The sequence below is a fragment of the Symphalangus syndactylus genome, chromosome 18 (genome assembly GCF_028878055.3).
Source record: "Symphalangus syndactylus isolate Jambi chromosome 18, NHGRI_mSymSyn1-v2.1_pri, whole genome shotgun sequence".
Lineage (NCBI taxonomy): Eukaryota > Metazoa > Chordata > Mammalia > Primates > Hylobatidae > Symphalangus > Symphalangus syndactylus.
This window is the reverse complement of record NC_072440.2, coordinates 86,755,145-86,769,874: the sequence shown is the minus strand read 5'-3', so window position 1 is coordinate 86,769,874 and position 14,730 is coordinate 86,755,145. Positions and strand designations below refer to the sequence as shown.

The 14,730-nt window shown below is 41.9% G+C and overlaps 1 protein-coding gene across 22 annotated transcripts in view; it reads right to left on the bottom strand.

Annotated features, from left to right (window-relative positions):
• The window catches only part of DTNB (dystrobrevin beta), a 306,511-nt gene that overhangs the window by 96,402 nt on the left and 195,379 nt on the right, over nucleotides 1–14,730 (bottom strand). For all 22 annotated transcript variants that reach the window (XR_010117241.1, XR_010117242.1, XR_010117243.1 and 19 more), the window contains one exon: nucleotides 13,237–13,314. Coding sequence is in view for 17 of the 22 variants with exons in the window: in XM_055253828.2 (XP_055109803.2) it covers nucleotides 13,237–13,314 (78 nt within the window). In the remaining 5 variants the exon portion in view is untranslated. The remainder of the gene's footprint in view (nucleotides 1–13,236; nucleotides 13,315–14,730) is intronic.

The following is a 14,730-nucleotide window of genomic DNA, read 5'->3' as shown; positions in this document are numbered from 1 at the left end:
AACCAAGGACGGAAGAAGCCAAAAATTAGTCACACACTGGAATGTGGGTCACTTCAGTCACTTTCAATTCAGTCATTTTCAATCTGAAATTCAATCTATCTTGGCACTTTGGAAGGCCAAGGTGGGAGGTCACTTGAGGACAGGAGTTTGAGACCAGCCTGGGCAACATGTCTCTGTAAAAAAATGAAAAATTCAGCCTGGTGTGGTAGCAACATGCCTATGGTCCTAGCTACCTGGGAGGCTGAGAAGTGCCTGAGCCCAAGAGTCTGAGGCTGCAGTGAGCCGTGACTGCATCTCTGAACTCCAGCCTGGGCAGCAGAGCAAGATCTTGTCTCTTAAAAATAAAAATCAATCAATCTAGCTGTTGTTTCCCTCTATCATCCTCTAAAATTTAAGGCTAGGAGAAGAAAAGACCACTGTCACCTTTCATATAGCCTGGCCTCCACAACTTCAAACAGACCAGATCGCTCCAAGAAAGATCCCACATGGAAGCTCTATGAGAAATGCTGAGTGAGAAGCTCAGAAAAGCATTTCTGTGTCCTCCACAATAAATGCACAAGGCCAGCTGATTCATATAAGACAATTCTCTGACTCTGGAAAGTCCTGAAGTTTGAAGAAATATCAGTAGTTCTGTCATGGTGGGAGAAATCTGTAGGAACCACCAAAGCAGGAGGAAGACGTACAAAAAAATATTCCAGTGAAAACCCGAACACCCAGAATAATCAGTGATTTTAGTAAGGAAACCCTAGGTAAGTGGATGCAGGCTAGGGATTAGCACTGAAAGTAGCACATTTCAGAGTAGATTCTTACACAAGACAACTTTTTTCTTTCTTTTTTTTTTTTTTTTGAGACGGAGTCTTGCTCTGTTGTGCCCAGGCTGGAGTGCAATGGTGTGATCTCAGCTCACTGCAACCTCCGCCTCCCAGGTTCAAGCAATTCTCCTGCCTCGGTCTCCCAAGTATCTAGGATTACAGGCACCCACCACCACACCCGGCTAATTTTTTGTATTTTTAGTAGAGATGGGGTTTCACCATTTTGGGCAGGCCGGTCTTGAACTCCTGACCTCAGGTGATCCACCCGCCTTGGCCTCCCAAAGTGCTGGGATTACAGGCGTGAGCCACTGCGCCCGGCCTGAAGACAACAACTTTGGATCACAGTATGTAAATCTGTGTCCTGTTATAGCAATGTAAACATATGCCTGCTGTTCTATCAGTATAACAGTATTATAAATGCCTGACTGAGACTCTCAGATCCATGGGGCAAGCAATGTTACTCTTCTCTAACGTGATCCTGCAGCACACCATAAGTAATTCTCAGCAAATTAAGTTCCTTTTCTCCTCTGTCACTAAAAAAAAATTACACAATGTCAAGGCACTAGTGTGGAAGACATGGATTTATAGAATGTAAGGACACTCCCCATCTGGATTATCTCTCCTCAAAGGACTTTAGCCACAAAGGGCAAGGAAGTACAACATCCTTCCAGCAGCTCACTGTCTCATAAGTTGTGGCTTGATGCAATCAACTCTGTTTAGGGGAAAGAAAATAGTGTGTGCCTTCACTGTATTACAAGCTAATGAGAAAAAATAGTGCTGTCCCATGAGGGCCTGTGAGAGAGACAAACAAGCCCAATGACATGCCAGGCTCTACAGGTTCTCTGGCACAGCCAGGTTATGGACAGAATGAAGGAGCTGGAGTGACATGGGGCTCTCTAAGAACTGTTCACCACCACTCACCTTTCCTGTGCATATCTACCCAGTGGGGTCTCGCCTTGATGAAGTAGTGGTGGTGATGCTATCTAAATTTGTCAAATGACCTCTTTCCCAACACAAAGTGCATGAAAAATCTTTTTTTTTTTTCCCCGAGATGGAGTCTCACTCACTCTGTTGCTCAGGCTGGAGTGCAGTGGACCAATCTCAGCTCACTGAAACCTCCGTCTCCCAGGTTCAAGCAATTCTCCTGCCTCAGCCTCCTGAGTAGCTGGGATTACAGATAAGGCCCGGCTAATTTTTGTATTTTTAGTTGAGACAGGGTTTCGCCATGTTGGCCAGGTTGGTCTCAAACTTCTGGCCTCAAGCAATCCAGATCCACCTGCCTCGACCTCCCAAAGTGCTGGGATTACAGGCATGAGCCACCGCATCTGGTCTGCATAAAAAATCTTTACCAAATAAATATCATATTGAATAAGAGAACATATCTAGTCCTTCCACTTTCTTCCCTCCCCACCCCCCGCATTTATGTTTTCTCCTGAGTAAATAAGCTCAATGAGGTTAAGGACCCACTATCAATCAATGCTTGGGTTTAATGTACATAAAATTCTAGTAATCGGTTAACCTTCCTACTAGTTAGTGAAAAGCAATGTAATATTATAGTTACACATAATATGTATAAAATAGAAGAATAATACCTTTCTTTTTTATTTCCCTGCTCTGAATGGAATAAGCAGGCAGTACTATGTGATTTGAAATAACTGAAAAAGAAAATCTCTTTCCTAGCAGAGGAAGTATTAATTAAGAGGCAAGCAGCAGCAAGAAGATTTTGAGAGACAGAATTTGTTTTTGGCCCAAGCCTGGGGAGTCTACACCCTCAAAGAGCTTGTAGTCTAGAAAAGCATCAAACAAACAGCTACTATGATACTATGATATGTACCAGACGCTGTGGCTCACAGAAGATCACATAATATAGTTTTAGGGTGTTAGGGAAGGCTTCTTGGAGGAGTCAAAGCTAAGATGAGAAGGAAGAATTAGATGACAAAGAAGAAAGAACAAAGGTGAAAAGGATGGGGAGGTCCTTCAAGGAGAAGAGGCATATGCAGCTGCCTGCCTGGGGCATTGTGAGAGGTCCAAGTGCTTCTGAGTATGGATGCTGAGAAGAGAGAGTGGGATGAGGAAGGGCTGGAAGCGCTGGCAAGTGTCAGCTCAGAAACAAGAGCCTTGTAAGCCACACTGAAGAATGGCGGTTTTAGCTTGTAGAACTGTGTGGCCATCAGCTACCTATGGCTATTTAAATTCCAATTCACTCCAATTAAAATTAGGCCGGGCACAGTGGCTCATGCCTGTAATCCCAGCACTTTTGGAAGCCGAGGTAGGTGGATCATCTGAGGTCAGAAGTTCAAGACCACCATGGCCAACATGGTGAAACCCCATCTCTACTAAAAATAGAAAAATTAGCTGGGTGTGGTGGTGGACACCTGTAATCCCAGCTACTCGGGAGGATGAGGCAGGAGAATTGCCTGAACCCAGGAAGCAGAGGTCGCAGTGAGCCAAGATTGTGCCACAGCACTCTAGCCTGAGTGACAAGAGTGAAACTCCATCTCTAAATAAATAAATAAATAATTAAAAATTCATTTTCTCTGTCACATCTCAAGTACTCAACAGACACATGTGGCTAGTTGGCTCCCATATTGGTTAGCACAGAACACTTCCATGCTACTAGACAGTGCTGCAGCAAAGAAGATCCACTGGAAAGTTTTAATTGGAATAATAACATAATCAGATTCGCATTTCAGAAAAACCCCTGCAGTTACAAAGAAAAGACTAAATTGGGGGTAAAGTGGGGAGTAGACTGGAGATTCCCCAATAAAATCCATGAAAAAGTTGAGAACTGTACCACGGCACTGATTTGCTTTAAGTTTTTGCTTTACTAGCTGAAGTGAGCTGAAATATTTTACTAGTCTGATATTAAGAGGAGTGAAAAAAATCTCTGGTTAAACATAGTAGGTCTAGGCTGGATCAGCACGGGAATTTCAGCATTCGGAAATGTTTGTTCTATGTGCCAGGCTGTGGCCCATCACCATCACTTGACCGTAGCAACTACAATGAATCAGCTTCTTAGGAGATAAGGTCAAAAGGTATTTCAGTGAAAAGCCCCAAAGCATGTGTCTGTAAAAATGTGTTTTTAAAAAGCATGTGTGTGTTCATGTGTGTATCAGAAAGAGAGAGAGACAGAGGCATATAGTGAGAGAGGAAGAGAGTATGTGTGGGGGCTGCTAGAGAGAAAAGGGGTGTGTGCGCATGTATGCATGTCAGGTTCTACTGCTCATTTGTTGGCTGTATTTGTATCGCCTTTGCTACTGTGAGATTCGCTAGAAGAATCTGGATGACAAAAACGATGGTCTGGTTCCCAACTTTCTTCTTCTGGCACAAATCTTCCTCTGGTGTTTTGACCAAAGGGACCTTAACTCAAGCCAGGGAGAAATCCGAAAACGATCCGCACTTTTCCTCACCCCACCCACAACCAAAATTTGCAAAGTTTGTCTTCACTCCCAGCATCCCACAAGCATCTCAATCTGAACACGACAACATTGCACTCGAGATCTTTTTCCCCAAACTTGCTCCTTCCACTCGGCTCTGCCGACTGTCTATGATGGATGTGACGCTCGGTCACACTCAGGACCTCAAGCCTCAGTCCAATGCGAAGAAGAAACAAACTATTAGTTAGTATGCTTCTGTCAGCTTCTATTTTTCAAACTAAGGTATTTAAGTATGGACTTGGAAATACTCAAACTTTCTGTTTGTACTAATCTGAGTTAGAACTGGTGAAAGGCTTACCTTAAATGCTTGAGTGGAAATGGAATCTAATCCCAACCCAGAAGCAGCTGAAAACTGGCGGTCTGCCCAGGCTGTCAGACAGCCTCTGGACACCTGCCAACACCAAGGACCCTGCAGTTCTCTAAGATTATGTGTTAATTTTCAATTACTCTGCTTTTCTGTCTTTAAAAAAAAACGCTGGAGAAAAAACTATTCTTGTGTTGACTTGGTGAGATTCTCACAAAGACTTCCTACATGCTAGTTGTTTCCTGAAACCATCATTAATTCTTGCTTTTCAAACAAACTCTATTTTTCTCATTTCACAGGCAGGAAGAGAATCCGTGCACTGAGTCCACATATGGATAGTTTCTGACTTGATCACTTTTGTTTTATTCCTTTTCTTAGTTTCCCCCAACATCTCTGTTGTCCTTGGTCTTAAAAAAAACAAAACAGTGATTTTTGTCATTCTGCTATATTCTATAGATAATAAGATAAACTTCACCTTGTCACCCAGTCAGAAAGCCATTTTAATACAGGCACACATTGTTTTATTGTGCTTTGCTTTACCATGCTTCACAGATATTGTGCTTTTTACAAATTGAAGGTTTGTGGCAACCCTGAGTTAAGCAAGGCCACTGGTGCCATTTTTTCCAACAGCATGTGCTCACTTGGTGTCTCTGTGCCACATTTTGGTAACTCTGGCAATGCTTCAAACTTCTCCATTATTATCATCATATCTGTTATGGTGATCTGTGATCAGTCATCTTTGGTGTTACTATTGTAATTGTTTTGGAGTACCACAAACCATGCCTACATAAGATAGCCAACTTAATCAATCAATATGTGTTCTGACCATTTCACTGACCATCTCTCTCCCTCTCTCTTCCCAGGTCTCTCTGTTCCCTAAGACATAACAATATTGAAATTAGGCCAGTTCATAACCCTACTATGATGTCGAAGTGTTCAACTGAAAGGAAGAGTTGCATGTCTCTCATTTTAAATCAAAAGCTAGAAATGATTAAGCTTAGTGAGGAAAGCATGTCGAAAGCCAACACAGGCTGACAGTGAGGCCTCTTGTGCCAAACAGTCAAGCTATGAATGCAAAGGAAAGCTCTTGAAGGAAATTAAAAGTGGTACTCCACCATACACAGAAATTATAAGAATGCAAAACAGCCTCATTGCTGATGTAAAGTTTTAGTGGTCTGGATAGAAGACCAAATCAGCCACAACATTCCCTTAAGCCAAAGTCTCATCCAGGAAGGCCCTGACTCTCTTCAATTCTATAAAGGCTGAGAGAGATGAGCAAGCTGCAGAAGAGCTGGAAGCTAAAAGAGGTTGGTTCACGAGGTTTAAGGAAAGAACCATCTCCATAAGATGCAGGTGCAAGGTGAAGCGGCAAGTGCTGATGGAGAAGCTACAGCAAGTTGTCCAGAAGATCTAGCTCAGATCACTGATGAAAGCAGTTACACAAAAACTGCAGATTTTTGATAAGAAGAAACTGGCTTCTATCGGAAGAAGATGCCATCTAGGTCTTTCATAGCTAGAGAGAAGAAGTCAATGCCTGGCTTTAAAGCTTCAAAGGACAGGTGGACTCTCTTGCTGGGGCTAATGCAGCTGGTGACTTTAACTTGAAGCCAATGCTCATTTACCATTCTGAAAATTTTAAGGTCTTTCGGAATTATGCTAAATTTACCTTGCCTGTACTCCATCAAAGGAAGAACAAAGCCCGGATGACAGCACATCTGTTTACAGCATGGTTTACTGAATATTTTAAGCCTACTGTTGAGACCTACTGTTCAGAAAAAAAAGATTGCTTTCAAAACAGTACTGCTCATTCATTGACAATGCATGTGGTTCCTAAGAGCTCTGAAGAAGATGTACAAGGAGATGAATGTTGCTTTCATGCCTGCTAACACAACATCCATCCTGCAGCCCCTGGATCAAGAAGTAATTTTTTTTTTTTTTTGAAACATAGTTTTGCTCTTGTCACCCAGGCTGGAGTGCAATGGCACAATCTCAGCTCACTGCAACCTCCACCTCCCGGGTTCAAGTAATTCTCCTGCCTCAGCCTCCCAAGTGGCTGGGATTACAGTCATGTGCCACCATGCCCAGTTAATTTTTGTATTTTTAGTAGAGACGGGGTTTCACCATGTTGGCCAGGCTGGTCTGGAACTCCTGACCTCAGGTGATCCACCTGCCTTGGCCTCCCAAAGTGCTGGGGTTATAGGCCACCACACCCAGCCAAGAACTAATTTTGACTTTCAAGTCTTATTATGTAAGAAATGCATTTTGTAAGACTATAGCTGCCATAGATAGAGTGGTTCCTCTGATGGAGTCTGGGCAAAGTAAATTGAAAACCTCTGTAATGGACTCACCATTGTAGATGCCATTAAAAACATTTGTGATTCATGGGAGGAGGTTAAAATAAACATTAATAGGAGTTTGGAAGAAGTTGATTCCAACCCTCATGAAATCCTAGGGGTTCAAGACTTCAGTAGAGGAAGTAACTGAAGATGTGGTAGAAAAAAACAAGAGAACTAGAATTAGGTGTGAAGCCTGAAGATGTGACTGAATTGCTGCAATCTCATAATAAAACTTGAAAAGGTAAGGAGTTGCTTCTTACGGATAAGCAAATAAAGGGGTTTCTTGAGATGGAAGCTACTGATTAAGACGCTGTGAACATCACTGAAATGACAAGGATTTAGAATATTATATAAACTTAGTTGACAAAGCAGTGGCAGGGTGTGAGAGCACTGACTACAATTTTGAAAGAAGTTCTACTGTGGGTAAAATGCTATCAAACAGCATCATATGCTACAGAGAAATCTTCCACAAATGGGCGAGTCCATTAAGGGGGCAAACTTCATTGTTGTCTCATTTTAAGAATTTGCTACAGCTATCCCAATCTTCAGCAACCACCATCCTGCTTAGTCAGCAGCCATCAGCACTGAGGCAAGACTCTCTACCAGCAAAAAGATTAGAACTTGCTGAGGGCTCAGATGATCATTTTTTAGCAATTAAATATTTTTAAAATTAAGGTACATACTTTTAAAATATATACTGCTATTGCACACTTATGAGGCTACAGTATAGTGTAAGCAAAACTTTTATATGTACTGGGAAATTTAAAAGTTTGTATAAGTCACTTGATTGCAATATTCACTTTATTATGGTGGTCTGGGACCAAACCTGCCGTGTCCCTGGGGTATGCGTGTACTATTATGTTAACTCCTCTCTTAATTTGGCCATGTTTTTACAGTTCAGAAATAATATTTATACTGTGGCATCTTCTGATCTTCAAAAACTGCTTTTCTTTTTTATGAAGTATAAATTAAAGTAAATACACTGTGATAAAATCTTGCCCTTACCTAAAAGTGCTAGCAATTAGGACTACTCAGAATTATAGGCTCTAATATTTACCAGTTCCCCATCCAAAGATGGTATTATGTCCCAAGTCAATACATCATCAACAACTGAACAAAACAGAATAGAAAGAATTATTTCTATTTTTGAGAGAATATTGTTTGTTGAGAGAAATAAAAGAGAGGTGTTAGGGAAAAAAGACCTCTTCTAAAACACATCTATGCAAAGGGAGGTGTGATATAATACATAAAATAGTTTTTTTCAGAAGCCACCCAAAAGAGAAGCCCATAGCTGTAATTCCTGAGTACCTCTACCTTTTCCAGGGACTATGAGCCAATCATTCTGAATCTGTTTCCAGAGTGTTCTAATTCCTAGGGTTGGCTTTCTTCTGGGCTTGTCTTACTTTCAGCCTACGTTTTTCTCTGTTAAGTTCGTTACCACTCATCCATTTGCTTGGCTGCTACCAAAATTTTGTTGCTATTGTTTCTTCTTCTTTTTCTTTGTTCTTGTGAGTTTTTACTTTAAAAAAAAAAAAAGAAAAAGAAACCTTTTGGCTGTCATTTTAGTGGTGTTTCAGGATGAAACAGGCAAATGTGACTTAATATGCCATGCTATCTGTTACTTTCCTTTTCCCTAAGTCTTTAAATTGCAATTATCCTATTTGGAGATCTTTACTTTTGTATACTGTGTGCGTGAGTGTTTAAAATGCATCATTTGGTCATGGTTTAATGGGTTAATAAATCACAAAAGGAGATACCTAGGCCTGGTCCAGATGACTGGATATAAATTGGATACCCTGGACCTCGTCCCTTTCACAGGAGGTGGCTAAGACTCCTGGGAAAAGTGCGAGAGCATTGGCAGTTGTACATGGATGGCTGCCTTATGTGAAGAAGGAAAATTCTGGAAGTGGAAATGTGTATGGGAAGGCTTGTGTGTGTGCATGTGTGCACACAGCTATGTGCTAGGTAGGAAAACCATGGTCTGCTAACAATCTCTGTTATTTTTCTTTCCCAGGATCTCTCTCTCTTCTTCTTCTTTTTTTTAGAGACAGGGTCTCGCTATGTTGCTGCAGCTGGAGTGCAGTGGCTATTCACAGCATGATCATAGCTCACTGCAGCCTCAAATTCCTGGGGTCAAGCGATCCTTCTACCTCAGCCTCCTCTCTCTCTTCTTTTCTTGGCAGTATACTCTTCTTTGGGGGAAATGCTTCTCCCTCTGCTCTGATGCCATAGGTCTAATGGGCATGGCCCCTCACATACACACAAGGATGGACAGTAATGCCAACCAGGACACAAGAATCCTTTCTTGCGTTTTTCTAATCCAAGGGAGGAAAAGCACAACCCCTGGAGGGGCAAGGCTGTAGTGAGGTGTGTGTCTGGAACCATCAGCAGCTTGGGAGCAGCTGTTCTGCAGTGGCAGGGAGCGAAGATGGCACATGAAGAGAGGCAGCTCGGAAAAGGAGGGCCGCCTGGGGGCATTCCAGCTGCTTTCGTGATCTGTGTACTCTCCTGCCCTTCCCTTTCTGCTTTTTGCCTTTGCTTTGTGGGTTTTGCCTTTTAAGATTCGATTTTACTACTTGAAACTAAAGGAGATATAATATTAATATACCAACTGAACGCACAAAGCACAAAGTTGCACATTGAAGGCTTTTGTTACTTCCATAGTTCTATGAAATTCCCACAGAACTGTTAAGCTTTAAGTATCCATAAACACAGCTAAAGCTTTAGAAGACATTTAAAAATAAAAAAAATTAGCATCATTTTCCATATTTGTCTGAATATAAGTTGACTTAAAATAATAGAACAGTACACAGCATAAGAACACAATTCACATTCTGAACCTTGGGGAAAAAGAGGTCTAGATGCAGGCCTCCTAGGAAATTGGACAGGGGAGGGGTATTTTAAGCCTATGTTTTAAAGCTTTGAAAAGTTTTTTCTTGTTTGCTTTTAAATATACTATGTGGATGCTTTTAAAAGAAAGTAAATTTCAAGAAAGTATTTAGCCTAAGGCAAAGACAAAATTTTTTTTCAGTTACAAGATATCAATTTAGGGATATTAAAAGATTATTAGGGAGGGCAAATCCCTACAGTAGAACCTCTCAGGAACATAATTTATGGTATCTCACGTGACAGTCATCATCTCTGCCATTTATAAGGTCTTCTGTGAAAAGTAAAGCTTACATTCAGATAATCTTTTATTTGGACTAACAGCATTACTTTTGGCCAGCGTGATTATCACTATTTTTATATGCACTGCCTATTAAAAAGGTAGGAACTAGAGCACTTAAAATTTTTCCTGCATTTTTATCACTGTGCATGTTGCTGTCTCATTCAGTGATTGACGTCTTAGGATGAGTTCTAAAAGAAACCTCTTATTCTGGAGAGTAGCTGCTCTATCTCTGCAAGCATCCCTGTCTAGGCAGAGTAAGGCTCTGTGGCTGGCAAGACATGCTGGGCTCCTGGTTTCCATTAGACTCTGGCCACACAGGTCTGTTCACATTCAGAGGAGGGAAGAAAAGCTGAGGAGTCCTTAAGGAAGCAAGTAGAATACTACCTGGAAATATATACTATTTGATTACTGGGGCCATGAAAAGCCAAGTCTATGAATTAGGTAATTAGTATCCACATGGTATATCACAATCTCATACTGAATATACATGGAATCCCCTAAAATCCTGGGGGCTATAACGGTAGGGTAGGAGCATTTTGTTCCTATGGAGCCTCTCTACTCAAGTAACTGTGCTTCTTAATCAATCGGAGCTCAACCTTCTTCTCTGGTCTGCCCTCTGGCTGCCTTTGGTCTGCTGGTCAGCCCTTGGAAAGTTTACGATAACCACCTCTAGGGTGGGCTAATTCCACCAGAAAGAGTGGCTAAACACTGACTCTAAGATTAAATCTTAATCCCGGCTATAGATTATCTGAACCAGCTTTCAAAAATGACAGGTATCATTTTGTGACTGGCAATCACAGCTGGCTACTTACAATAAAGCCTGGGGGTGTAACACAGCAAGCCTGAGGGGTAGTCCTCTACAGAGGTGGCTATGATTATTACTGCTCCCTTCTTTCAGTTTTCTCAAGCAATAAAACATTGTCCAGAAAGCCATGCTCCTTCTAATAGCCTCTGGCAGCCACATTCGCTGTGGTCACCCTCATGTACTCGGGTGACTTAGCGTGACAGAACTAGTAAATGATGACAAGAATTCAGATGGGAAATACTACTGAATGAGATGGTATTCTTATAATTAAAAGGAAAACTATGACCTGAATTCTTTGAATAGGCCACCTTATCTGCCTAGTTTTGAAATGGAAACATCTTTGATCTGGAGTCTGGGTTTGAATGCTACGGGTGTTTAACATAAAAAACTGAAGTCCAACGACAGCAAGGGTTATCATAATATCTAGGTAGGTGGGACAGGCTTAATTGCTTTGTATTCGTCCATAAAAATTCCTTTCCTACTTGGGGGCATTGCTGGTAAATCATTCTGTCTCTTCCTCACTTATTCTCACATTCCAGTTTACTTCCTAAGTCATAAAAATAATACATTAAATCCTCACATAAACCCCAAACGGTAGATATTATTTTTGTCTCCATTTTAGAGACAAAAAATTGAAAACAAGGCCAGGTACGGTGGCTTGTGCCTGTAATCCAGCACTTTGGGAGGCTGAGGCGGTTGGATCACTTGAGATCAGGAGTTTGAGACCAGCCTGGCCAACATGGTGAAACCCCATCTCTACTGAGAAAAAAAAAATACAAAAATTAGCTAGGTATGGTGGCAGGTGCCTGTAATTCCAGCTACTCAGGAGGCTGAGGCAGGAGAATCGCTTGAACCTGGGAGGTGGAGGTTGCAGTGAGCTAAGATTGGGCCACTGCACTCCAGCCTGGGTGACAGAGAGACACCGTGTGGTATCTCCAAAAAAAAAAAAAAAAAAGGAGACAAGAACATTTCAAGGTAAGCGAAGAGCCAGCATTCCAACTCAGACAGAATCTGGCTCAAGAGTCCATGCTCTGGTGCCCTGCACCACTCAGCTCTGCCCAGAAGCAGCAGCCTGACTCCCTCACTGCTGGAAAGTGCCCTAACAAGGCTAAAGGCAAGTACTCTTACCTGGTCAGGTCCTGAGTCTCCATGCGGGTAATGTATATCAGGCCACTCTGATTTATTAAGTCCCTAACTTCTCTCTTCAGGGTAGTCCTACACTTTACTCGTTAGCTTCCTTGTCAGGCTATTGCCCAAACTTGCTTGATGATAAGAATCAGCTGGAATAAAAATGTAGCTTCTCAAGATCCTATCTTTAGAAATTCCGATTCACTGGGTCTGATGTTGTCCCAGAAATCTGTTTTCAACAAGTGACCCAGGTGATTCTTCTCATCAGTCAGGTTTGAGAAACATTGCCCCAGGAGTTTTGGCCGATGGGAACAAACATCATTGTCTTAAGCACTATGTATTATATAGTCAAAATTTCTATAGCGTTTCTACAGCTGAATTAATCCAAGGCAATCGGTACATAGGGTACAAAATGGTTTTTTTTTCCAGGAAGGACTAGGGGTGGGCTGGAATGTCTTTGTGGTTTTCTTGTTTCTGAGTGATGACTGTTAGAAAGAACTCTTTAATGGCCGTGCCCTTGAGGGAGTTTTTGCATTGCTCTGGTCATGCAACAGCTTATACCAAATAGAAAGCCATTTTATATAGTTCTTTTAAGTCCTGCCTGAGAGAATTTTTGGAGAAGAGCAAATTAAATAAAGAGGAGAAAGAAGTACACAGTTCTCATTCCTTGAAGGCCCCTAAAGCAAACTCCTTGCATAACCAAAAGAGACTCAGGCTTTTCAACTTAAATGTTTATAAATCATATATAGAATGATTTAGGAGAAAATTTTATAAGGGATTAATTCAATTTACACAGTTTAATCAAAGAGCAAAAATGATCTTTGACAAAGAATTTAAAGGCAAAATGGATGAAACTCACGACTATCAAAATATTAAGGTTAAAAAACGGACCTGAAACATGCCTAATCTGCTCTGACACTATCACCACTGCTTGTCACAAATGAAGTTTCCACCTGAGGCACCACTGAAAGCCAAATTCAGTTGCTATATTTGTGAGTCAGTGGGGGAAAAAAGGAAAATAAAACGTAGAAATTAATTCAGTTGCTATATTTGTGAGTCAGTGGGGGGAAAAAAGGAAAATAAAAAGTAGAAATTACGACTAAAAGATGGTCAAAGGAAGAGAAAGCAAACCAGTCCTTTCTGCCCTGTGGAACAACCTGCTTTTCAGGCCTCATTTCTGGTAGGGGCATCGCAAATCAGTTAGCAGAGGCCAACACCCAAGTCGAAGGCACAAGACATACGTACCTCTTGGTGGGAGTGGGCACTCCAGAGGACATGTGGCTAACCACGGTGTCATTCATATTAGTCAGAGGGCGAGGAGGACTGAAAGAAAAGACATTTATCTTATATTAATAATTACCAAGTAGGGGAAACAAGGGAAATGACGATAAGCATGATAAGAGCAAAGGGACCAACGATGATTCGCGGTAAGCACAGCGGGACCCATGGGGAGTGGGGGGACCCATGGGGAGTCGGGGGAGACCCATGGGGAGTGGGGGGAGACCCATGGGGAGTGGGAGGAGACCCATGGGGAGGGGGAGGAGACCCATGGGGAGGAGGGGACCCATGGGGAGGGGGGGACCCATGGGGAGAGGAGGGACCCATGGAGGGGGAGACCCATGGGGAGGGGGGTAGAAATAGATACTTCAAGCCTAAGTAAATTCAGCAAGAGGTTCTCCCTCACAAAGCCACAGGGCCACTGAGCTGGGGGTACCAGGAGAAGCAACTGATTATAAGCACACTACTACAGGACATAACTTTGGTGGCTTTTGCTTTGTAGTTTTAGTACATAAGAATTTAAATTCTGCCCCTTAGTGAATTTCTCTACATTTTAGGTACAAGATTACTAGGTGTCTGGCATTCATCCTGTATTACAAAGGTCACAACATCGAGGTGCATGCTGCTCCTGAGATTTGGTTAGAGCTCACTGGTTTCCCTCAGACTGAGTTTGTAAACTTTTAACCAGAACAAACTGTTAAATACCACGTTCAAAAATAAGACTCTGGAACAAACTTTGATTAATTCTCTACTAGAATCTGAACAACAAATCCAAATTTTACACCTATACCCTAATTAGAATGTTGTCTTTTATAATCCCCAATCCAAATTTAAACTTGAAGGTTAGCACTTTTGGTAACTTGTCTTTAGCTGCAGGTTTTCTGGACTCAGGTCTGTCCATTTCTCCTTCTTGTGAAAATCCTGAAGGAATGAATTCAAGCTTCTCAAAAAGGTGCCAGGTATCTTGCCTTCCAGCCATTCTTCAACCCCTCTCCCTCCCTACCAGGTTCAGCTACAAAAGGGTTCTGTCTTGCATCTGGAACCACATAACTATTGCTAAATACTTCTCCTGGAAAATTTCTCACTTCCTCTTTTAAACTGGAAGAAGTGCAGTCATGTGCCGCACAATCATGTTTAGGTCAATGACAAACCACATACATTATAACAGATTACAATACTGTATTTTTACTGTACCTTTTCTACGTTTAGATACATACATACCCTTGTGTAACAGTTGCCTCCAGTGTTCAGTCCAGTCCCATGTCGTACAGGTTTGTAGCCTAGGAGGCTACATACATACACAGAGTGTACTTACACGTACCTGGATGGTTTTGCCTGCTGCAAACCTAGGCTACACCATACGGCCTAGGCTACACCATACGGCCTAGGCTACACCATATGGCCTAGGTATGCAGCAGGCGAAACCACCTAGGTTTGTGTAAGTACACTCTCTGATGTTAA